At 36.9% G+C, this 24704-nt stretch overlaps 1 protein-coding gene and 1 non-coding gene across 2 annotated transcripts in view; one reads left to right on the top strand and one right to left on the bottom strand.

The window, feature by feature from the left end:
* CFAP54 (cilia and flagella associated protein 54) overlaps positions 1-24704 on the bottom strand; it is a 306933-nt gene that overhangs the window by 237004 nt on the left and 45225 nt on the right. The window contains exons 12-19 of the mRNA XM_033427688.2: positions 23979-24064; positions 21207-21341; positions 19999-20149; positions 15832-15908; positions 9411-9539; positions 8919-9045; positions 4577-4663; positions 4364-4485 (exon numbers count right to left, since the gene is read on the bottom strand). Of these exons, the coding sequence (XP_033283579.2) occupies positions 4364-4485; positions 4577-4663; positions 8919-9045; positions 9411-9539; positions 15832-15908; positions 19999-20149; positions 21207-21341; positions 23979-24064 (914 nt within the window). The remainder of the gene's footprint in view (positions 1-4363; positions 4486-4576; positions 4664-8918; positions 9046-9410; positions 9540-15831; positions 15909-19998; positions 20150-21206; positions 21342-23978; positions 24065-24704) is intronic.
* LOC117201177 (U6 spliceosomal RNA) lies at positions 16321-16427 on the top strand. Its single transcript, XR_004483155.2, has one exon. It is a non-coding gene; the product is annotated as a U6 spliceosomal RNA (small nuclear RNA).

The raw sequence follows: 24704 nt of genomic DNA, 5'->3' as shown, positions 1-24704 counted from the left end.
AAAAGGGTTTTACTCTTTATGAGGAAGACTTCAGCATGAACAATTAAAAAGAACTTAGAAGATCTCTGAAGAATATTGGCTTACATATATTTTTCCTAAAAAAAGCAAATAGAATTAATTTGACTAAAATGTTATAAAATAGGAAAAATCACTTCACTTGGTAATCCAGTTACTGCTAACATAGTTAACACAATGGTATTTAGGGGCCATCAAGATGTAAATTCAGGAAGTATTAGAGCCAGGAGTGATTAGAACTTCTAGTGGCCTGGGCTTCTTCATGAGTTCTGGTTTCAAATTAGGACCATAAAAGTGGATTCTGTGTTGATTATAAAAAATAATCTGCTAATCTATAATGCTCCTTTGCTTAGAGTTGAAGCATTATGACTGGATTTCAGAACTGCTAAAATCATGTCAATTATTGATTTAAGTTTCAACATATAGTCCTAGGGGAACACTAGATGCATCAGTTAGGGCTCTTTGCAACAGAAGCAACAGCAACATGAGGCTTGGAACACAGCAGGTCCAGAGAGGCAAGAGGGTCTACCGAACACAACTAACATAGTCTAATCAGGACACAGGCATTGGAATGAATGAATGCCAACTACTTTTTGTCTTTTTATCCCTCTGTTCAAGATTCAGATTCCAAGAAGGGAGCAACCAATCAGCCTAGCTTGCATCACCAGTCCTCCTCTTGGCTGGCAGAGAAGAGAGGCCCTGAAAAGTCCTACCTGATTTCTTCTAGTGGGGAAGAAGAAATTCCTCCAAAGGTGATGTTTGGAAGAGGGAAATAAATGCTGGACAGAAAACAACAGTATACACCCCTGCCCCGGTACCCTCAGCACTTGGATTGAGGAGTATTCTTGCCTCTTCCCAGTGAGGAATTGCTCCGCAAAGACGCTGAAGGTTGGGCTGCTGGACTCTGAAGTGAACTAGGAGTGATGATCGTAAGCCATATGCTGACTCCTCTATTTATCGGAAGTAGAAAATCAGGGACATCGCAGGCTGGTTCCAGGTGCAATCCATTAAAATCAATCTGAGGTATAATGTGTAAAATGCCAATATGGACTTCCAGAAGTCAAATAACCGAGACAGGAAACCGAGAAAAATAAAGCCCCACAATCAAGAAAAAAAGCCAGCCATCTCTTTTGGAAGGCTAACGGGGTCTTATCAAAGGTTTGTCCCTCATCCATGGCAACAAGCTAGTCCACCTTTAATGGACTTGGAATAAAACAGACACCTGATGAGAGTATCCATCTCCACAAGGTCAGGAAACTTCTGTAAAACTAAAACAGGGTATGAATTATTTAAGGGTTCTGCAAAGACCCAGGCTTTTCAAATCTTTTTTATGGTATCAGGTGACACATCAAATACTGATTTGTGGATAATTTTATTACCAGACCGTGATAATGTAAAGCATGCTGTAATATAGCCCAAAAGAAAATGATTGCCAAGGGAATGAAATTTATTTGTCTTCTTTAAGGAAAGAAACTTTGGCAATTATTTGAGCCATAACATCGTTGTTTATGAGAGTACCCTGAGGACTGATCATTAAGCTTTAACACCAGGATGAAAAACTGCCACAGAGGAGCAGAGGTGGCTATAGAAGATTTCGGGACTTCTAAATAAATATTCAACATTTCCCAGCTGGTGACAATTCTTATGGAGGGCTCCTCGTAAAAAGTAGAGCTTCTAAATGCCTCTCATGAGTCTAAGAGGATATTATAATTTTTCTTAAAATAGTTTCACTTAAGAAATAGAAGGAAAAGATACACAAGGAGAACATGAAAACTTCAGACCTCTCACATCTCCCGTGTGTTCCCAGTCACAGTGGTAGAAAGACAGAGACCTAACAGGGCAATGGGCATATTATGATAATATAAAGACAAGATTGCATCATAATAAACCAAAAGGGAAAATCCCAGAGGCTTTACTCTCTCTGGACTGTGAGAGGCCATGAGATGAGTCCTGAGACAAACAGTTCTAAAAGAAAGGTAAGTTTTACTTGCCATGGAAATAGGACTGAAGTACTAATGTCCTCCAAGCACTAGGCAGTAGCGAGCGGCTGCAGAAGCATCTGCTGAGAAAATGGATCTGAACCCAGGAGTCTTCCAGCAGAGATCAGACACCACTTGGCCTGGTCAGCTGAGACTATCCAATACCATCATCAAATTCCTTCATTCAGATGCTGGAAATTCTACTGTAATGAGGCTCTCCCCTAATACTGCCAGGACAGACTTCCCCACCTTGAACACTGATAGCATCTGTTTATGCAGAATCCTTAGACTTCTTACGAGCTAGACTCTACTTTCTCTCTGGTCTCACCTCTTACCATCCTCTCCAAACACTTCCCTCCCCTTTGCCATTGCATCGAAGCTTCTGTTACACTGAATGACCTCAGGACCACAAGCACTCTATGACCCTTCTAGCCTCAGGACCTTTGCACAGGTTGTTCTCTCTGCCTTGCATGTCCTTTCCACTTTTGTCTTTCTCTTTCCCTGGGTACTCCTGTCTGTCTTTCAGTATTCAACTTCATGTCACTTTTTCTGGATGTTTCTTCAAATATTCCCCACTGTTGGGTCAGGTATTCCCTTCCTGAATTCCCCTGGCACTCTTGCAATTAGAGCACCTATGACAATGACTCATAATCACCTACTTACACGTCTATGTTCCCATAGACTGGATTTATCTTGAAGACAGAGACCACAAAGAGCAGGCAATCCATCAATACTGGTTGAATAAAGAAAGGATTTTTGTTTGTTTTTATCCCTTGTACTCAGCATAATACCAGACACATAGTCAACTTGCAATAAAACATTTGCTGAATGGATCAGAGGCACTGAAAAACATATGTTGGATGAATGAAGTGATGGACTTATGATCAGGAAGTACTACATACCAGAAATCTAAAACTCCAATATTCTATTGCATTGGCCAAAAACTTGGTTCAGGTTTTTCCGTAACATCTTACAGAAAATCCGGAATGAATTTTTTGGTCAACCCAATACTTTCTAACTTCCAACACCTATCCTTCTAGCTCTCTCAGATTCTGATTTTCTGGTCCCTGATCTCATAGAGATGCCCAATCTCTTGATATCTCCATAGTCTACCAAGTCTTTAAAAGTCTTGATGGTGTTACTTCCTTCCCTACTCAATCTACACCCATTTTTCATTATGAACTTTTAACCTATACTTTCGTACTTTTATTAAAAATCCAGTCCAGTACAAATCTCTACTGTCACAAATATTCTACTGTCACAGCTACTAAGAGTACCACACCAGGATAATATCATACCAGCATGCAGATGAGGCCACCTGAAAATCCATGGTCTTCAACCTCAGCCAGAACTTCAGGATGCTGACCAGTCCTTTAACTTAGAGTCAGCTCCCTCATCCATTCCTCTCCACTCTCCAATCACCTTCTCTCTCCCCAGTCCAACTATTCACCCTCACTCTCCATGGCTGGCAGATTCCCTTGCCTCCTATTTTACACATGATTGAGATAAGAAGGCATCCACTCAACTCCCTGCCTCCACACCAATGGACTTATTGAAATCTACATCTGTCTGTTCCTCCTTCCCTTTTATATCGGAGGATGAGGTGTCTGCTCTGCAGCCCACCCTCCACTGAAGATGAACCACTTTACATGTGCTTTCAATCTCATCCCCTTCCCTATTCTATTAGAGGACCCCCACTATATGTCGAACTCTTCTTAAACTCTGTATCCTTCCCCTAGCTTTGACTGACTCTTTTCTTTCCCTTGTCAGACAAGCTACTTGTATTCTCTACCTCATCATATGCCATTCATTCAGCCAACACAGTCAAACTTTTGTGATACACAGGGGCAAAAATAAAACAGAAATGTGATTCCCCTCAGAAATTTAAACTCTAAAATCAACATACAATGAATAAGTAAGAAGACAGAACAATTTCCAGGTCAGAGAGAGACAACAACAGCAAGGCAACTGGTCCATAAATCAGCAATATCCATCTGGGAGAAGGTACTTTAGCCCATGGACTTTAAGTATTTTAGTTCCATAGTAAGGAATGCATTGATGCTGGCACAGTGTCACTTACATTCTACGATTCACCTCATTTTGAATCCTGATTTTATTTAGCTCCCCCTGTAAGGTCTCCCTGCAGAGAGAGAACCTCTCATTTCAGGAGAGTTCAGGGCTGGAGATACAGATTAATTTCCCTGCTTAAAACTATTGCACTTCACAAAGAGAAGACTAGACACGGCAAATCTAAAAGTTCATAATCTAATGTTAACGGCAACACATTATTTTTAGCAAAGAGAAATAAATCATTCATTTTTAACAGGGGTTGCATGTCAGGACTAAAAGAAGAAATGATATATTGTTACCATCAAGAAGTTATGTAGAGATGTACAGGTTGCATCTTTCTCAAACATTAGAAGGGTTTTCTGCATCAGGTAAATTGCTTTGGATAGCTTATTCTTCCTTATTTTATTCATTACACTTAATTCTGTAAAAGCAAACAAACATTTCACCAAAAGGGCAACATAAAAACTATCTTTAAAAAATGCGGAAAGACAATTTATCCAAAACTTAATTACCTGTAAAACAATCAGGACTTCCAGGTTTTTTTGGCTTTTCTGGACCTTTGGTAGATATACTTTTGCTAACAGTTGGAGTCTGCAAAACTGAAGAAGAAGAAGAAGAAGGAGAAGAAGAAGGAGATTGTTATCACAATTAGGTTTATGTTCAAGAAAGGAAATATTTTCTAAACACTAAAGAGTAACTATTTGTAAAATTATTGCTTCCTCTATCATGTCATCTTTTTTTCATTAATAGATAAAAATTCAAACAAATCTAATACAGTTTCATCATTAAATTCTCTTTTATTTGCTACTGTATGAGAAGATCAAGAATTTTTAAATTATAACAATATTTGATTTTCTATTTCACCTTAAATAAAATTATCTTGAAGGTTGATAAATAGGGTCCAACCAACTTTTGTTCACTTTCCCCCTTCATAAACTTTTCAAAATTGCTCCATCCATGGTTCCTGCAAGAGCTCTGGGTACCACATGAAGACCTCCATTCTCTTCTATCTGTGGCTGATAAAATCAGAGCCTCTCTCAAGATTTTCAACTGACACACAAATTATTCCCAATTGACTGTGAGCAGTGAGAGATCCTGGTGTGCAACTAGGACTGACCATCACGGTGGTCCAGGAAAGAGGTAGCAGGATGAGGGAGAAGAAAGTAAAGGTATGCTGGTCCAGGGAGATGGAGAATATTACACTGATTCTTGATTTTCCAGGTCTGGCCCTCAAGAGACCTGGCAATATATTGTTTCTCTCCTTAAAGGTACATGAGTGTACCTGTAGTAACCTTACAATAAACCCCTTTTATTGAGGTTTAATTATTTGTGCTAATGCACATGAGTCACCATGGGATGATGATTGATTGATGAAAAGATGCCAAAAGACACCGTTAAAGGATATAAGGTTTCTTTAATGGCAAAGGATAAGGAAATTTATCTTCATGGAAATAGCAACACAAAGCGGAAAATAATGCATCTTTCTCTCAGTACCTAGGGTATTATAAATGCTAATTAAGTGATAGCTCTCATGATTATAATCACTGGAGATAAGAAGGATGAGATTGCAAGAAAACTCTGAATGCCCAACACAGGAGTCACATTTAAATGCCACAGTCATCAATAGACAACCACCGTAAAGTTCTTGAATAAGAATGACAAAAGCAGTATTTAGGCAACATTAGTCAGACAGCAGCATACAAGAGTGAAGAATGACAGGAGAAAAAAAGTGATAATCTGTGCTAGGGTGGCAGTTCAATAAAGCAGAGAAAAACATCAAGCAGATCCAGAGATATTGCAAAGAAATAATAACTAATCCTACGTAAATATATATATACACACACACACACACACATATATATATAGAGAGAGAGAGAGAGAGTCAACTACAAACTGGCACTTGCCACTGGCACTTGCCAGCTACCTCTACAAGGATTAGATCATGTGCTGCTGCAGCTGCTGACTTTCAACATCCCCTGAAAGGAGCTCAGGGTGGAGAGCAGAAATGAGGCTCTCTGTGCTCTGGGAAAAACTGGTAGAACAGGTCTTCAGATAGTTAGGTATTCTCAGGAGTTGATTTTATGAGCCCAATTCTTGTATCCCCTCATATCTAGAAAAGCACTAAAATCTTTCATGGTGACGTCTGCTCCTCGTGACTAGCAGAAACCTTCTGCAAAAAAATATGTGCTTCATTCCATGTACTCCCCGCCTTCACCAAAATCACATATATACTGACCTTCCCCCTACCTCTTTGGAGCAGTTTCTCAGAGCTATCTGAGATGCTGTCTCCCAGGCTATAGTCCTCATTTTGCCCCAAATAAAACTTAACTTGCAACTCTCATGTTGTGCATTTTTTTAAAGTCGGTTATCTATATATAGATATATAGGTATCTATAGATATATCCAAAATATATTAAAAAACTCAAGCCATTTAATAATAAAAAAATCTGATTTTAAAATGGGCAGAAGAGGGCTTCCCTGGTGGCGCAGTGGTTGAGAGTCCTCCTGGCAATGCAGGGGACACAGGTTTGTGCTCCAGTCCGGAAAGATCCCACATGCCGCAGAGCGGCTGGGCCCATGAGCCATGGCAGCTAAGCCTGCGCATCCGGAGCCTGCGCTCCACAACGGGAGAGGCCACAACAGTGAGAGGCCAGCGTACCGCAAAAAAAAAAAAAAAAAAAAAAAAAAAGTGGACAGAGGAACTAAATAGACATTTTTCCAAAGAAAATATACAAATGGCCTACTAGTACATGAAAAGATGCTTAACATCACTAATCATCAGGGAAATGCAAATCAAAACCACAATAAGATATTACCTCACGCCTATTAAAATGGCTATCATCAAAAAAGACAAAAGATAATAAACATTGGCGAGGCTGTGGATTGAAGGATACCCTTATACACTATTTGTAGGAATGTAAATTGGCTAAGCCACTATGGAAAACACTATGGAGGTTTCTCAAAAAATTAAAAATAGAACTACTATATGATCCAGAAATCTACTTCTGGGTATATCTCCAAAGGAAATAAAAACAAGATCTTAGCGATATCTACAGTCCCATGTTCATTGCAGCATTATTCACAATAGCTAAGATATGGCAACAACCTAAATATCCATCAGTGGGTGAACGTATAAAGAAGATGTGAGACACACACACACACACACACACACACACACACACACAGTGGAATATTATTCAGTCAGGAGAAAGACATTTGCACTAATATGCATGGACTTTGAGGGCATTATGCCAGGTGAAATAAGTTACACAGAGAAAGACAAATACTGTATGGCATCACTTATATGTGGAGTCTAAAAAACCCAAACTCATAGAAACAGAGAGTAGAATGGTGGTTACCAGGGGCTGAGGAAGTGGGAAAATGGAGAGATATTGGTCAAAGGGTACATAAGATGAATAACTTCTGGGGACCTAATGTACAGCATGGATCATAGTTAATAATACTGTAGTAGACACTTGTAAGTTGCAAAGTGAGTAAATCTTGAATGTTCTCACCACAGAAAAAGAAACAGGAATTATGTGACATGCTTGAGCTGTTAGCTAACACTATGACAGTAATCATTTTGCAATATGTTAGTGTATCAAATCTACACGTTGTACACCTTGAACTTACATAATGTGGTATGTCAATTATATCTTAATAAAGCTGAGGAGAAAAAGTCTGCACTCAAAAATTATTTAATTAACCAGCATTTGATTAAATTTGTTTAGCTGTATATATGATGGGACATCTGAATGTATTCGACAGAGATCAGAAGTCATGTTAGGCTGGAACACTCAGTTCTGTTCTATAATTACTCAGTAATTTAAAATGAGGAAGTGGCAGTTAAATGAATATTGACTATATAATCATGCCAGGAGTAACTTGGCTTTATCAAAATTTAACCTCAAACAGAAGAGATTTTTAGACCTAATAATATTTTAAATCTTACCCTGAAACTTGAGTAGTTGTGTTTCTATATGCACACTAGAATTACTATCGGCATTTTTTTTTAATGTTTTGACCTCTTTACCTAAATAATGAGGCAAAAACAACTTAGATCCAACTCATCTGTCCTCTCACACTGCTGTCAGAGATGTCTTTCTAAAGTTTTCAATAGCTTCCAAGATAAAATATAAACGATTTAACCCTTCAAGATCCGTGATCTACCTCTCTAGGCTTATCTGTGTCAATCTCCCATGTGTGCTCTTTACTGCAGCCATAAGAAAATTCCAGCAGTTTCTAGACTTCACCATATAATTGTTTGCTTCCACCTTACTAAAAGTTGCTTTCTCCATTCAAAATGACTGCCTCCTTCTCAATTTTCTTCATAAAGATATTTATGAAGATAAAGATAGCCTTCTGGTCAACTATCACTTCTTCCAAGAAGCCATCCCTGACTTTCTTGACTGTTATACTCTTCTGTGTGCCCATATCAAACACTCTGAGCCCACTTCTATTGCATTAATTAACCTTGACTATTATAGTTGGCTTACTTATCTAGAAGCTCAAAATTAAAGGCTGTGTCTTATTTGGACCAAGCTTAATATAGTTCCTAGATTTGATAGAGACTCAATAAATATTTGCTTCATTAAATTAATAAAATATTAATAATTTACTATAACTCAAGCAATTTAATTTTTTAGAAGTTTACTGATTTGCTATGCAAGGTGTAAAGAAATAATGAAACATATCTATTGATATTTATCAGAGAAGTAAGAAAAAATAAAATAATGACATTTATCTGGAAAACACCTAGTCAACAACAACACTGTTTACAAATTAAATTGATTCTGTACTTGAACTTGTCTTAAAACTGATTCAGAACAAGTTATTTGCTTTGATGGCTACTACCTTGCAATTGGTCAAGAAGCACAACGGCCATTCGGTGCTGGGCTTGAATTAGTTCAAGATGCAAATCCATTATGAAACTATTCGGTGTGACTGGTTTGCACATGTCTGCATCTATACCGTGGGTGTGCTTCGGCAGAATTGAAGTAAAAAATTAAAAAGGCATATGGTTATCAAAACATACTAAAACCAGCTCTGTCTTATTATCATTCAGGTTATCACTTTACTCTTAGCCATTAAAGTCTGCTCACTTCTCAACTCTTTGCAATCTGGCTTACACACTAAGAAATCTGCTTTTCAAGTTCACCAGTAGCCTCTTCAGTGACAGATTCAAAGACTCCTCACACTCCTTGATTTCTTCTGGGAAAAAGGGAATATATTTCTGGCCTATGAGAGGGAAGCCACCACAAACCGTGCTTTACTTACCTATGTGCAACGCCAGCCCTCTTCCTAGTTAAGTAAAATAAACCTAATGTAAGAGTTTCTCATTCTCACCGTGGCATAGCAATGGTCAACCACTGATGATCCATTTGGCAAAGCAGTTAACATGCAATTCAAATTTATCCCACCAATGGCTTTTTCAAGAAGTTCATAGGCCAAAAATAACTGTTCCTCAGGTTTTTTCTAAAGGAATTTTATAAACAAAACAGAAAAATTAAATTTAAGGGAAAATCATATACAACACTTCCCAACTTTTTAACAATAATTCAAAACCAAATAACAAATTTAAATAGCCTATCCAAGATCAATGACATATTTCTTACTAAGTATATTTGCTTTTGATTAAACGTGCAATACTATTAATAAAGGTAAAATAATAAATACAGTTCATCATTTTTCCAAATATTAATTAAACTTTTCAAAAACATGTATATAACTTCCTTTTATGGTTTTCAAAATCCTGATGGTACCAAATGTATAGGTAAATCTTAAAAATCTAACTCATAATTTGTCATTTTCACATACTTTATTTTGAAAGTTAATTTTTTTGGAATCTCTGAGCTGGAAATCTAGACTTGGAGGCCATCAAATCCAATGGTCTACATTGTGATTTTCAAAAACTAAATAACTTCTATTATAATTATCCTCACAGAGAGACAAATACAGAGAATAACATAAAGAGCAACCAGCTTTGTTCAAACTTTCTAATTTTGCATTTTTTCTTCAGAAAATGTTTAGGAAATAAAGCAAACACATACATGCAGATCACTGAAATCCCCTGTATAACTGTTTATAGTGACTCTCCTCTTCTCTGCCCCTAGAGGTAGTCACTGGCCTTGAATTTGGTTTTTAACCATTCTTTTGCATGTTTTTAAACTTTTACTACATGTGTATGTGTCCATTAACAATATACAATATCACTTTGCATATTTTGAATTCTCTTGTAAAATTCTGCAGGTCGCTTTTTTCACTCAACCATATGTCACTGAAATCTTCTCCTGCAACTCAGTGTGTCAGTCAGGGTTTAGTTAGGAACACAGAGCAACTCGAGGTATTGCAAGCAGAAAGGGATTTAATGCACAGAACTAGAAGTGTCCATCACTGCTGGAAGGCCTGGGAGAGCAAAGATCAAGAAAGCTGCCAGTGATGAATTTACAGGAATCTAAGAATCCAGGAGGCAGGTGACAACCTCAAGTGTCTACCACGCTGAAGCAAGTGAATTGCAAGGGCCTGCTCAGCGAGGCTGGTCAATTAACTTCTTCCATCCGCCACTGCAGAATAAGAATTCTCTCTTCCCTTGTGTATTACAAATTCATGCAAATGCCCCTCACTGGAAGACTAACCTAGAACCGTATGGAAATGAGATGGTGGGAAATGTAGTTCCAGGTTTTCCCCCTGTAGTGTGAAGGTGACTCTAGACGTGGATGGCAATGATGCCAGGCTGACTCTAGTTCAAGCCCACTTTAGCTCACTCACCTTCACTGCTACAATGAAATGGTGTTGTGCTGAGGACTACATCACAATTCACTTATCCACTCTTCTGCTGATGGACATTTAGATTGCTATTACTAAAAGTGTGCAACGTATTATACTAGTCTGATACTTCCTTTACAGTCCTTACACCTTTCCTTCTGCTCTTCTTTTTTCACACAGCTGTCTAAGGCCCCTAGGACATTTTGATCAGAAGAATGACAGATATCTTTAAGTTGTTACATCGATATAAAGGGACTGCTTTTCATCTTTTACCATAAGTGTAACAGTCATTAAAGGTCTTGAATGATACCCTTCATGGGATACAGAAGTTCTCTTCTATTCCTAACTTGTTAAGAGTTATTTTTTAAAAGGTGGTTGTTGAATTTCGTCAAATGCTTTTGTTGCAGCTCTTTATCTAGTGAGGTGGTTGTTATTTTCTCCTTTTCATCTGCTAATGTGGTGTACTGCATTACAGATTTTCTAATGTCAACTCATACTTGCATTCTGGAATATACATAACTTGATTACACACATTAAATATATATATATATAGACATGAATCTCCATTCAAGAATCACTGGCTCATAAACAACAAGCTCCTACCGTATAGCACAGGGAACTATATTCAATGTCCTGTGATAAACCATAATGGAAAAAAATATGAAAAAGAATATATATATGCATAATGAATCACTTTGCAATACAGCATAAATTAACACAACATTGTAAATCAACTATACTTCAATAAAATTTTTTTAATTAAAAAAAAAAAAAAAAGAATCAGGCTCAGGGAGAATCACAACCCAAATAGTGTAAATTTGAAAAATGGACCTACATGAGGGCAGGTCCAAATTATTAGGAAGAGAGACTTTCTCCCGTTTACTCCACTTTCAGTACCCAAACTGAGAAACCTCAAACTGAGAAACCTCCCTACCAAATAGGCAGATATTTTTCTGGTCGACGGTTTACTAAGATGAGTCTTATAGGCTCTGACTAAATGTGTGAGTCTGAGTTCCAAGCCCCATCCTTCATGTGCCCAAGGCTCATCTCTTGTCCCTAAATGGTTGTTAATCTAAGTTTCTTTGTAACTGAGCCCATCAACCTACTGCAGCATCTATTCATAAACTTACCATTTTGGTTTTCAGTTCCCCTTTCTATTTTGGCCCCTGGAATTTACCTTACTTTCTTGTGAGCTCTGTGGTGTACTTAAGGATATTTGCTCAATTCTGTCCAAAATTTCTAGGTGTTTTGTAGGAAGAGGGTTTTCAGGTCATCTAGTTTTCCATTTTGCCACAAACAGAAGCCTCTAAGGATACCTCTTAACACCAAGGAGCTTCAAAGACCCCACACACATACCCACATTCTAACACTGTCATCATCAACACCACCATCATCTTTGTCATCATCACAGCTAATACTGAATTAAAACACGTTCCAAGTATTGGGCTAAATGCTTTATATGGACTAATTTTTAAATTACCATAATCCTATGAGGTACTTATTAATTATTAAAACTTTATAACCCATTTGTCAAAAATAGCTATGTATTCAGTAAAACTTTAAAGTAAGTTTTTTAAAAATATAATCACAATAGCACCTTATATATATTTTAAATAGTTGCACGTATACATGCAAGATATAAAATTTATCCCACCTGCAGACTCTGCTAGGTGAGCATATGGATTTTGGACTCTCCTTACAATAAATTCTCACTCTTCCCCACTTCACTCCCTTCCAAATAGGTCTGAGACTCTAGGTTGAGATTTAGTGCCCTTTGCGAAACATAAGGGAAAAACTGAGTTGCCACCATGCGCCGGTTACTGGTTTCCACAATGTTACCAACAGCTCATTTGAACTGTATCACTTAAATACTACCAGTAGAATAGATACTATTGTTATAATTTGACAGATGAGGACACTTATATTCAAACAGATTAAATAGTTTATTCAAGATCACACAGTCAACATTAAAGTCAGGATTCAACTCCAAGTCTCCCAATACCAACTGCTATGCCCTTAGACCACACCAATGAATCACCCTTACTCCACCTACCACATGCCCCAGAACAGCTGAGCAGGTAGTGTATGGCACAGTAGTCATCATAGACTTCTATATTTATGTTGATAATTTCCCAGCAGAGGGCAATAAATCATATCAAGGAAAGGGTGCATTTTTCTAATTTAAACACAGTAGCAATAGTTCATAAATGGTTTTCAGTTTCTTCATGGTCATCTTCTAAGAAATCCATTTCATTTAGTGCCTTTAATTGCCAGAATGTTTCCATCCAAGCCAAAACCTAGCACTTTGTAACACCTACTAGTATTCCTATTCCTGCCCTATGAAGCTTCAAAGAATAAGTGCTAGTCCGCTAAGCCAGTAATTCTTACATTCTAGTTTCCCTAAGAATCTACCTGGCAAACGGTTAAGAACCTCACACCTGAATTATAAACTTTTAAGAACCTCACACCTGAAATTATGATTCAATACGTCTAGAATGGGAAATAGGAAGCTACATATTTAGCAAGCACTGTAAATGACCCCTGGAAAAACCACTGGCAGACAGTTATGCCCCCTCAATCTCTTATGCAGTTCAAACATTCTCTGTTCCCAATTTAAGACTTCTCAGCTCTCTCTCTTTAGAAGACACAATACAGCATAAAGAACTCAAAACTGCATTCTCTGAAACCTATTATTAGAAGATGAACATTACATTCAAGAAAGTAAATTCAGAATGCTCCCCCAGTCCTCTGGTACATTCAGGATATTTTATTTGTCCTCAATTTCTTAGGACTTGCATTTTTTATGTATTAGAAGAAAATACTTTATACAAATATCCTGAAGACACTTTTTTTTTTTAATCAAGAGGCAGCATAGCATAGTGGCTAAATGCCTGAACTTTGAAGGAAACACACCTAAGTTCAAATCCATTTACTGTGCAACCCTGATCAAGGAGAATGTAGTAGTGAAAATGATCACTATGACTACACAAATCAACTTGAGTCAATCTCACAAACACAGTACTGAGATTAAAAAATGAGCTGCAGAAGAATACACAGTTTTATTTATACATTTACATAAATTTAAAAACAGTACTCTACTGTTTAAGGATACAAACATATGTAATAAAAATACTAAAATGCCTGAAATTTATAATCACTCTTAAGAACAGCAGTTACTCCTAGGTAGGGGGAAAGACAATGTGAGCAGGAACAGTTAGTGGAGGAGTTGAGTTTCAACTGTACTAGCTATGTTTCATTTCTTAAAAGAGTGATGGGGGAATGACTCTTCATTATAATATTCTTTATAATTGTATGTCATATGTTTCAAATCAATTTTTCAGAGAAAACATAGTAATCATGAGGATTAACATTTAGCAACAGGAAAAAGTGCTGGTGGATTCATGTTAAGAAAAAACATTAGAATGTTACTATGTTAAAAATGTGTCTTCTCAGAGCCTAAATCAATGCATGCCATAGAGCAGGCTCTCAATAGAGATTTGTTGAATTAATGAAAGAAAACAGATTATTGTGTTTTGTATTAGACTGTATTAGACATACAAATTTAATAAAACAGCAGTAATAAAAAAAATTGTGAAAAAGAGGACTTCCCTGGTGGCTCTGTAGTTAAGAATCTGCCTGTCAGTTCAGGGGACACAGGTTCGAGCCCTGGCCCGGGAAGATCCCACATGCCGCAGAGCAACAAAGCCCATGCACCACAACTACTGAGCCTGTGCTCTAGAGCCCGTGAACCACAACTACTGAGCACATGTGCTGCAACTACTGAAGCCTGCAGGCATAGAGCCCGTGCTCCGCAACAAGAGAAGCCACCGCGATGAGAAGCCCACGCACTGCAACACAGCGAGTAGCCCCCGCTCGCCGCAGCTACATAAAAGCCCACATGCAGCAACAAAAGACCCAACGCAGCCAAAAATAAAATAAATAAATAAATATTTTTTTTAATTGTGAAAAAGACTAGTAGAAAATATAGAAAATGATAATGTTTAGGTCCATATAGTGAAATTACAGAATTTTTTCTTCATGTTTTAGTACCTTGAAATGCCCTCAAATGTTAACACAACTTTTGTAAGTTAAAACTATAGTTTTTTAATTAATCAGGTAAACCAAAATATAGATCACTGGCTTCCTCTCTAGAAAAGTATTTTTCAACTGTAGTCCATGAACATTAGCATCCTAAGTAGGTAAAATGAGTTTTATTTTCAATAATGGAACATATGGTATTCTATATCTCCTTCTTGGAAAACCACAGTACTCATGAGTAAATTAATGCCCCTGAGAAGTCATACAGTAAGGAAACTATTGTGTTTAATTCAAGTCAGCCAGGGTTACTTGACCCTGGCATCCTTTTCTGAAGGGTAGTACTAGCATCACATAGGACAGAGTTTGCAAAATGCTATTCTAGTTCTTGCCTGTAAATAAATGTTTATTACATATATGAGACAATTCCCTAGGCTCCCATTCAGCTATACAGGTCAACACAATCCATGATGTACAAAAAGAATTCAAATATAGTAAGAAAACTATCATCAAAAAGAAGAATGGCCATTTGTCTCCCTCATCTTCTATCTTCTCTTAAGCTAACATTCAGTGAGAACTTGCCACATGCCAGGGACTGTTCTAGGTGCATTTTTAGCAGGTAGTAACTAATTTGATCTGTCAGAGGTAAATGCTAAGTAGGACATCTCTGCTCTGTAAGTCTATGAATCACAACACATTCAAAATATCAATAGTAATGTAACTATAAATCCTCCTAAGATGCTTTATCTAGCTTATTTTTGGAGTTGATTAGATTTTTTTCTGAAGTAAAAACAAAACGTAGAAAAATGTCCATATAGTTCTCAATGTATACAGAAACCATAATTTCTCAGATATTAAATATTCAAAATTACTTCTATAATTAACCATTATATATTTACAAATTTAATATTATTTGAAAATTAAAATTCATGTTTTTAACTATATTTTCTAAAATATTTTGCAATACCTTTAATATTGGAAGAGTTTCCACACTCCCTTTTGGAGCCCCAAGGGATTCACTAGTCCCTTTCCTTAAAGGTGTATCTGAAAAATAGAGAGAAAGAAAGAAAGAGAGGAAAGAAGGAAAGAAGGAAGGAAGGAAGGGGAGGAAGGAGGGAGGGTGAGAGGGAGGGAGGAAGGGAGGGAGGGAGGGAGGGAGGGAGGAAGGGAGAGAAAAAGGAAAAGGAGGAGAATAAAAAGAGGAAAAATAGGAAGAGGAGGAGGAGAGAGTAGGAGAGAGAGAGGAACAAAGAGAAGGAAGGACCAGAGAAAATAAAAGGATGAAAGAGAAAAATGGAAATATAACAGTGAATCATAACCATAAAGAACATTACGCTAGTTAACTTTCCACCCATGATTTTAGAAATGATTCAACACTTAGAAGTTGAACAACAAATTATTTCTTCCACATAATTACATTTTGTCTTTATATAAGTCAATTTAAAAGCATCTTATAGTGCTCGCTTTGGCAGCACATATACTAAAATTGGAATGATACAGAGAAGATTAGCATGGCCCCTGTGCAAGGATGAAATGCAAATTCGTGAAGCATTCCACATTTTTAACACAGTATTATGAAGCAATTATACTCCAGTAAAGATCTATTTAAATAAATAAATTAAATAAACTGAACACTATATTCAACTGTACACTTGAGTTTGAAATACAATCAAGATAATAAACCTATCCATCACTCCTAAAAATAAATAAATAAATAAATAAATAAAAGCAGCTTGGAATACAACAAACCAACTCAAAAAGCTTGATTATCAGCAAGGTTATATTATGGTAAAGAGATCGGTCTTTCTATATATTCTATAGAAAGTCCACTGAAAAGCACTCAGCAAATAACAGTAAATTTAGACAAATGTCAGAGAAGTCTGGCTTGAATTAGAATATAAATAATAAAAATGTATATGGCAATGCTAGTTTCCTAGTCTAAAAATTATTCAGTAATTCCAATTAGACAATGAATTATTTAATAAACAGATGAATAAATAAACATCTTGAAGCAGATTATCATAATTAACATACAAAAAATGACTTGAATTTTGTGTTTTATGGGCCAATATGATAATGAGAATAACATTGTTGTAAAAGTTATAAAAATTTATATGTCTAAATGGGGACAACTGCTCATGACATAAATGTAGATGTTTTCAAATTTACAAATGGACTGTGCTCTAATATTGATTAGTTCTTTAGAAATAAAACATTTTAACAAAGGATCAGTATAATGAATTGTATTTAGCCCATTTATAATTGAAGAATATAAAACAATAGTCTCCCAGAAGTAACTAGTAAACAAAATAATAAAATTGAATAAGAAATAGACTTTTTTTAAAAAAGTAATCATTGGACCTTTTGCTTCCAGTAACAGATAATCTGGAAACATTCTGCTGGCTAGGAAACTGGAAAAATACACTTTTTTTTTTTCATCTGCAAGCTAAGATGCTAATTTCAATACAGAGTCAGGATCTTGGGAAGGAAGTAACCTCCGGATCTTGGGAAGAGAGTCCAGGAGAACACAGCAACAGAGACTGGTATCCAGGGCCCACCAAGGGTGAAAAGCCAAAAGGGGCCACATCCTAGGAGTCAGAGTAACTGAAAATAGGTCGAAGAAAGAGCATCTCAGCTTTAAATTATCTTAATCTCTCAAATTGGAATAATGGGACCCTGGAGTAGTAGTGCCTTCATGCATCTGGTAAAAGCAAGCATAAATCTTCCCCAGAAGAATAGATCATCTAAGGCTTTAAATTACTTTTACAAAATATTTAGCAAATATAGAATCTACCACATAATCAAAAATAACCAGAGTAACCAAACAGTCGATGAAGTAAGTTCTTCATTTAAGGTATCAATAGAATAAATGCAGATGGAATGACAGAAGTTAGAAGTCCCTCATGGCTTACTTACCCCTCCTCCAGTAGCCTTCAACCAATGACAGATAAAGGTACAAATACCACAACCTCCCAGTTCTCTGAGGCATGTTCTATACAGTCTCCTAGAGGTCCCTCGTGGGAATAAGCCCTGTACCCACAACAGCAGCCTTCTCATGAACTTCCTGTACCTTGTATTCGCTTCCTTTCCTTCTCTGTCTCATTTCACCCCACCACCCTGCTTCCCTGGATCACATTCCAAATAACTACTACACTCAACTCCTTGTCTCAGAATCTGCTTCTGGGGAAACCAACCTGGGAAAAGAGTCAAGCTGACAACACCTGAACTCACCGGTAAATCTTTACATCATAACAAGTGGGACAACCAGGCATTGCATGGCTCCTGATGCAATGCAATAGGGAGTATGCATGAAGTATGCTCGCCCAAAAAATATAAGATGCTGGCAAGAATACTTTTTGAAAATGTATCACTTGAATACAAGCAACCTGGTAGATCTAATTACCAGGTAGAGAAACAAGTTAATCAACACCACAAGAATAGAAACAGCCAAATCCAGTATGTGGGAAATCCTACAGGGGGATAATTCAATTTCTTCGGGAGTAAGGAGAGGGGGAACTGCTACAGGTTACAGAGAGAGACTTAAGAGACACATAAGAAAATAAAATGTGTGGGAATGTTTGGATCCTGATTGGAACAAACCAACTTAAGACATTTTTAATACAATCAGGGACACAGGAATTTTTTACTTATTTTGTAAGGTGTAGTAACAGTAACATCGTGGTTTTATAAAAAGAAAACAAAACCTTATCTGTTAGATAGATAGACCAACACACAACACATACACACACAACACATACACGTGTATATGCTGAGGTATTTGCTGGTGAAATCTGCTTTAAAACACTCTGGGAAAAAAGAAAGTGTTGTCAGGAGAGATGAAATAAGATTAACAAAATATTCATAATTATTGGTACTGGATGATGCATACTCAGTGACTTATTTCACCTCTCTATATTTGAAATTCTACATAATAAAAGTTTTTAAAAAGGGAAAAGCATTTTAAGACAGGATGTGTCAAAAACATGACTTCAAGCCACTGAAAGTGTTAGATAGCCAGAGACCTCTAACCAGTGGTCCTCAAGTTTTGACGTGTATCAAAATCTCCTGGTAAGCTAATGAAGACCAGGAAGGTCCAGGCTAGTCGAAGTATGATAAGAATTTTTAAGAAGTTCCCAAGTGATACTGATACCAATCAAAGTTTGAGAACTATGGCTGTCAAATTCCATCTGCAAAGCTGCACTCAACAACCGAGAATAGGCAGAGCCAGATTAGCAAATCTCTGAGAAAACAATTATTACAGTAATTATTACCAAATCCCTCACACGTCATACACACTCTGTAAATGGGGTGAAATAGGAAAGTAGACACCCACATGTCTCCCCCACCTCATTTTCTATATGGGAGTTACCTAATGAAACAGATAATTCAGGGGTTCAACCACAGGCAGAAGAAAGAAAGAGGAGGGCAGACCAATCCTCTGAGAGAAGTCACCTCCTGGAAGGAGAACAGAATAATGGCAGGAAGGGGTTGGGACAGGGAGAGGAGGAGAATGAGTGGGAAATGGAGCAAACAGAGGAAGAAGATAAGAAGAAAGGGAAAAGAAGAGAGGCAACAGAATAAATGAAGAAAGAAGGAGAATTTTCAAAGGAGGGAATCAGAAGAGAGACTTAAAAAGGAGACAAAAGGTAGAAGGCCATGGATTCATTCAACAAACATTCATCTGAGCTCCTCCTCTGTGTCAGGCAATGTGCTGGTACCAAGGATAAAACGGTGACCTGAACACGCTCTCTTCCTTCATGAAGCATCACTCTAGTGGGAAATGGAAGGGGAGGGAGTAGGATAAAAGGGAGGAGAGACAAGAAAAGAGGAAGAATGGGGGAGGGAGAGAGACAGGGGTAGGTGGGCATGAGGAACGGAGAAGGGAAACATCTGAGTGAAGACAAGACACAAAGAGTTTCATCTGCCACTGAACCACAGAGCATATGATCTTTTTTTAACATCAACTTGGTCAAACCTATATCATTTCTATCTTTGATTATACATCATCACTGAAGCACAATACTGAAATGCCTAGTTTCCATAAACAGATGTTAACCAGTAGTACGATTTATACTTATATGTTCATATGTATATATATATTAATGACCTCATATTTTTTCATTCAATATTTTACCTAGAAATTTTTTAAATTTTCTTCTGGGGTTTCCTAAAGACTCCAATATTTCACTTAATCGTAATGCGACCTCTGCCACCACCACCACATCAATGTCTTCCATTTTATAGCAGTGAATTATTTCATTTATCTGCCACAGAAGATAAACCCACTAAAAAGAGAAAATACACAGTATAATCAATTGAAAGTAACTACATTGTAGAAAGAGTCACATTTTGTAAAACTTAGTACTTCCTTGAAATCACCATCTTCTAATCATATGGAATGCTATACAGGTACTCCTTATTAGCTGATCTTAATTATAAGTAATATAAAGATCAATAATCCTAATAAGATGATATTTAATGATCTATCTGTTGATATAAATTCACAAAGAAGATTTACTTAAGCTTATAGTCTGCATATCTATAGCCATAATGGAAAATTTATCATATGGTTTATATATAGATATATAGATATATAGATATCAGTGAAGATTATCTGTATCTTCAAAATTCTCATTCTCCCTTCAAAAAGCAGTGGTTAAGATCACTATCAAAGGCATCCAAAATAGTGAGGGGGAAGCAGATGTTTCAAGTTCCATGCTGGGTGCCTTGGAAGCTGTCTTTCATGTCTATAACCCCAAAGCTTAGCACATAAAATTAGCCATCACAGTTTGGGAGCTAAAATGAGAAAACAACATTTATGCACCCACATCATTAGTTTATTAAACTATATGATAAAATCATGCCCATGCAACCTTATGTAGCGAATCTTAGGAGGCCTCAGAATCATAGAAGACTGTGTTACTGTTAAAATATTCTCTCCTAAGTTTTCAGGTTATAATATTCACCTGTTCTACTTTCTCCTTTCCAAAGGAGAGAGCTCAAAAATATACTATTGATATTATTACCAAAAAAACTGAAATGCCTTACTTGTATTTTCTATTATTAACCTTCTTAATGAATATATCCAAGTTCATATAACCTTAAACATACTGTATTTACTCCTCCCTGAAAAACCTGAAACACCTCCCTGCTTCCCAAAATTAAACTGAGGCAGAAGTGCAGGGAATACACTTAAAGGAAAGGCTCACTCACCACTACATTTAAAGAATAGTATTGATAATTATGAGGGTGGGTAAATAGGGAAAATTTAGGTTTGAAATGTGCATCACAAATTAAATTAGCAATAACAAAAAGCATATGAAGAGAAACAAAAAGGAATACTTTATTAGTACTGATTTTCTGGGTGAATTTTGCATAGTCATTTCCAGACACATTGACCCGCTGAATTCCTACTTTGCACTTCTGCCATAGGAACATTATCATGTCCACAACGATTTCTTTATCAGGCTGAGCATTCTGAAAACAAAAGTGGTAAAGTAAATTGATAAGAACAGTAAGATATAGAGATATAGGTAAACAACATTTAATGTGTGCCAGGCAACATTCTCAGAGCTTTATACTTATTGCAGTGAACTGAATGTTTGTGTCAACTCAAATTTCTTATGTTGAATTCCTAACTCCCAAAGCAATGGTATTAGGAGGTGTCTTTAGGAGGCAACTGGTATGAGGGTGGGGCCCTCATGAATGAGAATAGTGCCCTTATAAAAGGGACCCCAGAAAGAGAGTGAGAGACTCCTTTCTGCCAAGTGAAGACACAGCAAGAAGACAGCCATCTATGAACCAGGAGGCAGATGACGCCTTGATTTCTCAGCCTCCAGAACTGTGAGAAATAAATGTTTGTTGTGTAAGCCAACCAGTCTAGGGTATCTTTGTTATAGAAGCTCAAATAGACTAAGACATATACCAGCTCATTTAATCCTCATAACAACCTATGAAGTGAGTACTATTACTATCATCCCCACTTTACAGATGAGCAAACTGAAGCACAACAAGATGAAGTGGTTTTTCATAAGATAAAATGAAAGAAAGTAGCAGAGCCAGGATTCAAACCCAAGAAGTCTAGCTCTAGAGACCTCACTCTTAACTGCTCTAGGCTACTTGACCTCTCTAAAAAGAACAGTTCCAAATACTTTTAGGCAAGTTATGTAAACCTACCAGTTTCATCCAGATTTGAAGTGTGTATATACTTCTTTCTTTTTAAAATTTCGGTATTAAAATAATAAAGAAGGGACTTCCCTGGTGGCGCAGTGGTTAAGAATCCGCCTGCCAAGGCAGGGGACACGATTCAATCCCTGGTCCAAGAAGATCCCACATACCGTGGCGCAACTAAGCCCGTGCACCACAACTACTGAGCCTGAGCTCTAGAGCCCATGAGCCACAGCTACTGAGCCCGCGTGCCACAACTACAGAAGCCTGCACGCCTAGAGCCTGTGCTCCACAACGAGAAGCAACAGCAATAAGAAGCCCGCGCACCGCAATGAAGAGTAGTCCCCACTCGCCGCAACTAGAGAAAGCCCGTGTGCGGCAACAAAGACCCAACGCAGCCAAAAATAAATAAATAATAATAAAGAATGGAGAGGTGGAGAAACTAATAAGGGGAAAGGGAATGGGGAGCTGGGAAAGGTTATGGACAAAAAGAAAAGAGAGACATGAAGGAACTAAACTGAACATCACACTGGATATCAACAGATGACCCAAATCAAGTATATCTCCTCTCAGTTCAGTTACTTTGGCTCTTTCCAAAAGGAAAATAAAGTTATTCACTGTATATGAACTAGAAAGATAATGAGTTTATGATTAAAATATATCAAACCTCGAGCTCCTTTGGGGCAGCTCTAAGACTTATTTCGCATATGCAGGACCATAGTACAGTGCTTGGAAACATAACAGAGCTCAAAAAATGTTTACTGAATTGAACTGAACTAAGATATACATGGTTTTTTAAAAAGCAGAAAGATGAAAATTTCATGCACTTTTCAGCCTTGATTGGAATTTTTTGGTTTGGTTTGCCCACGATAATAAGTATATTTGCTATCAAATACCTTTCTTTCAAAAATTAAACACCTGTCACAGGTTATAACAAACTAATAAATGAAGGAATAGAAAATATTCTAAGAGTGGAACTTCTCGAGTCCCTTACTGTGTTTCACTTACCTGAACAATAGTTAATATAGTGCTCTATAATTGTGGTTTTCAAACATTTTTTTATAGCAGTAAAACCAAATTTTCAAAGGAAATTCCCTCAGAATCTCAAAAACTAATAGGAACAGCTTAGGGTGTTACGGCCTAAAGCTGGCTCCTGAGGAGCCTCAGAGAAGCTCGGGGCGGGGGGGGGGGCGGGGGCGGTCCCTGGAATTCAGTTTAAAACCAGTACTATACTAGTTTTGCTTAAATATCCATACCCACAAATCATCATTTCTAAATACTGGCCATTGTGTGCTAAGTGACTCCAAATAATAACCAGGCTTTGTACTCAGGGACTGGAAAGCAGTGTTTTAAGAATATTAACTCTCACTAAAACCACTGCCTCATTTCCTTCATCATTAGAAATATAGCTAACCTCCTCAGTGCTTTGTGTCCACCTAGAGGGGTGGGATAGGGAGGGTGGGAGAGAGAAGCAAGAGGGAGGAGATATGGGGATGTAGGTATACATATAGCTGATTCACTTTGTTATACAGCAGAAACTAACACACCATTGTAAAGCAATTATACTCCAATAAAGATGTTTAAAAAAATACAAGAAGAAGAAAAACTATACATATATACAAGAGAAAAATAAGAAAATCATATGTTAGAGAAAATAGATGTTAGAACGAGTCTTAAGTTTAAGAATAAATCTGGCAAAAAAAAAAAAAGAAATATAGCTAGCCTTGGAATTTCCCAAGAAGGAAGAGACTGACACCCAAAATGATGACAATAATAAAAACAAATTTAAAATTACAAGTCAGGGTATAAATTGATCTCTTCTTCTAATGATTAAACAATACAGAATTTCAGCAAGGTGAAATTCCTGTGATTTTTAAATCTGGCTTTAAATTAAGTAAAAGAGCCTCCTTTGACACTATTACAAATTATCCAAAATAGCTTTTTCACCTGTGGAGAGCCACAGACACAGGAATACAAGGTTGCCGCCAAATGGAAAATGTCTTCTGAATATCCACAAGTCTTCACAGAAGTATCTCAATTTATAAAATACAGGAAAATGAAACAAAAAATTTCGTCACAAAATTTCAAATAGAAAAGGCATAGAAACACAGAAATTCTACAAAAGTGACATAAATGATATCTGGGCAAATAGTATATCATTAAGACACTTTAAATGCTTCTGTATGAAAACTAATCTAAGTAGGCTCTAATTCAGTTAAAATGGACTATTAATATTTTCATTAATCTGCAATCTGTATGCCAACTATGTCCATAATGGAATTGAGAAGGTTTATAATATTAAAACATATAGAGCAGTTGAAATAAAAATAACAAAGGTATCTATTCAGAAACCATTAGAAAAAAAAAAAAGCATCGTTACTTGGTACAAATTATTTACCACAATTTAGCAGCCATTCAATGCTAAGAATATGATAAAACGTAAAAGTATAGGATTAAATAATTCTCTAAAAACCAGAGGCTGCAGATTTTCAATTATATACACAATGACTTTTAAGACGTAAAAAGTTTTAGAATGGAAAACTCTGCATGCTGGAAACAGAGAGGAGACCCCCAAACCTTCCCTTACCAAAGTGAACTGATAGATTTGATTTGCTGCCCTGCTGGCCTCTCACTGATAAGGTAGCAGCTAAGTAGAGCCTCATTCTTCTGCTC

The sequence above is a fragment of the Orcinus orca genome, chromosome 11 (genome assembly GCF_937001465.1).
Source record: "Orcinus orca chromosome 11, mOrcOrc1.1, whole genome shotgun sequence".
NCBI lineage: Eukaryota > Metazoa > Chordata > Mammalia > Artiodactyla > Delphinidae > Orcinus > Orcinus orca.
Note: the sequence above shows the minus strand (reverse complement) of the source record. Positions and strands in the feature narration are given on the sequence as shown.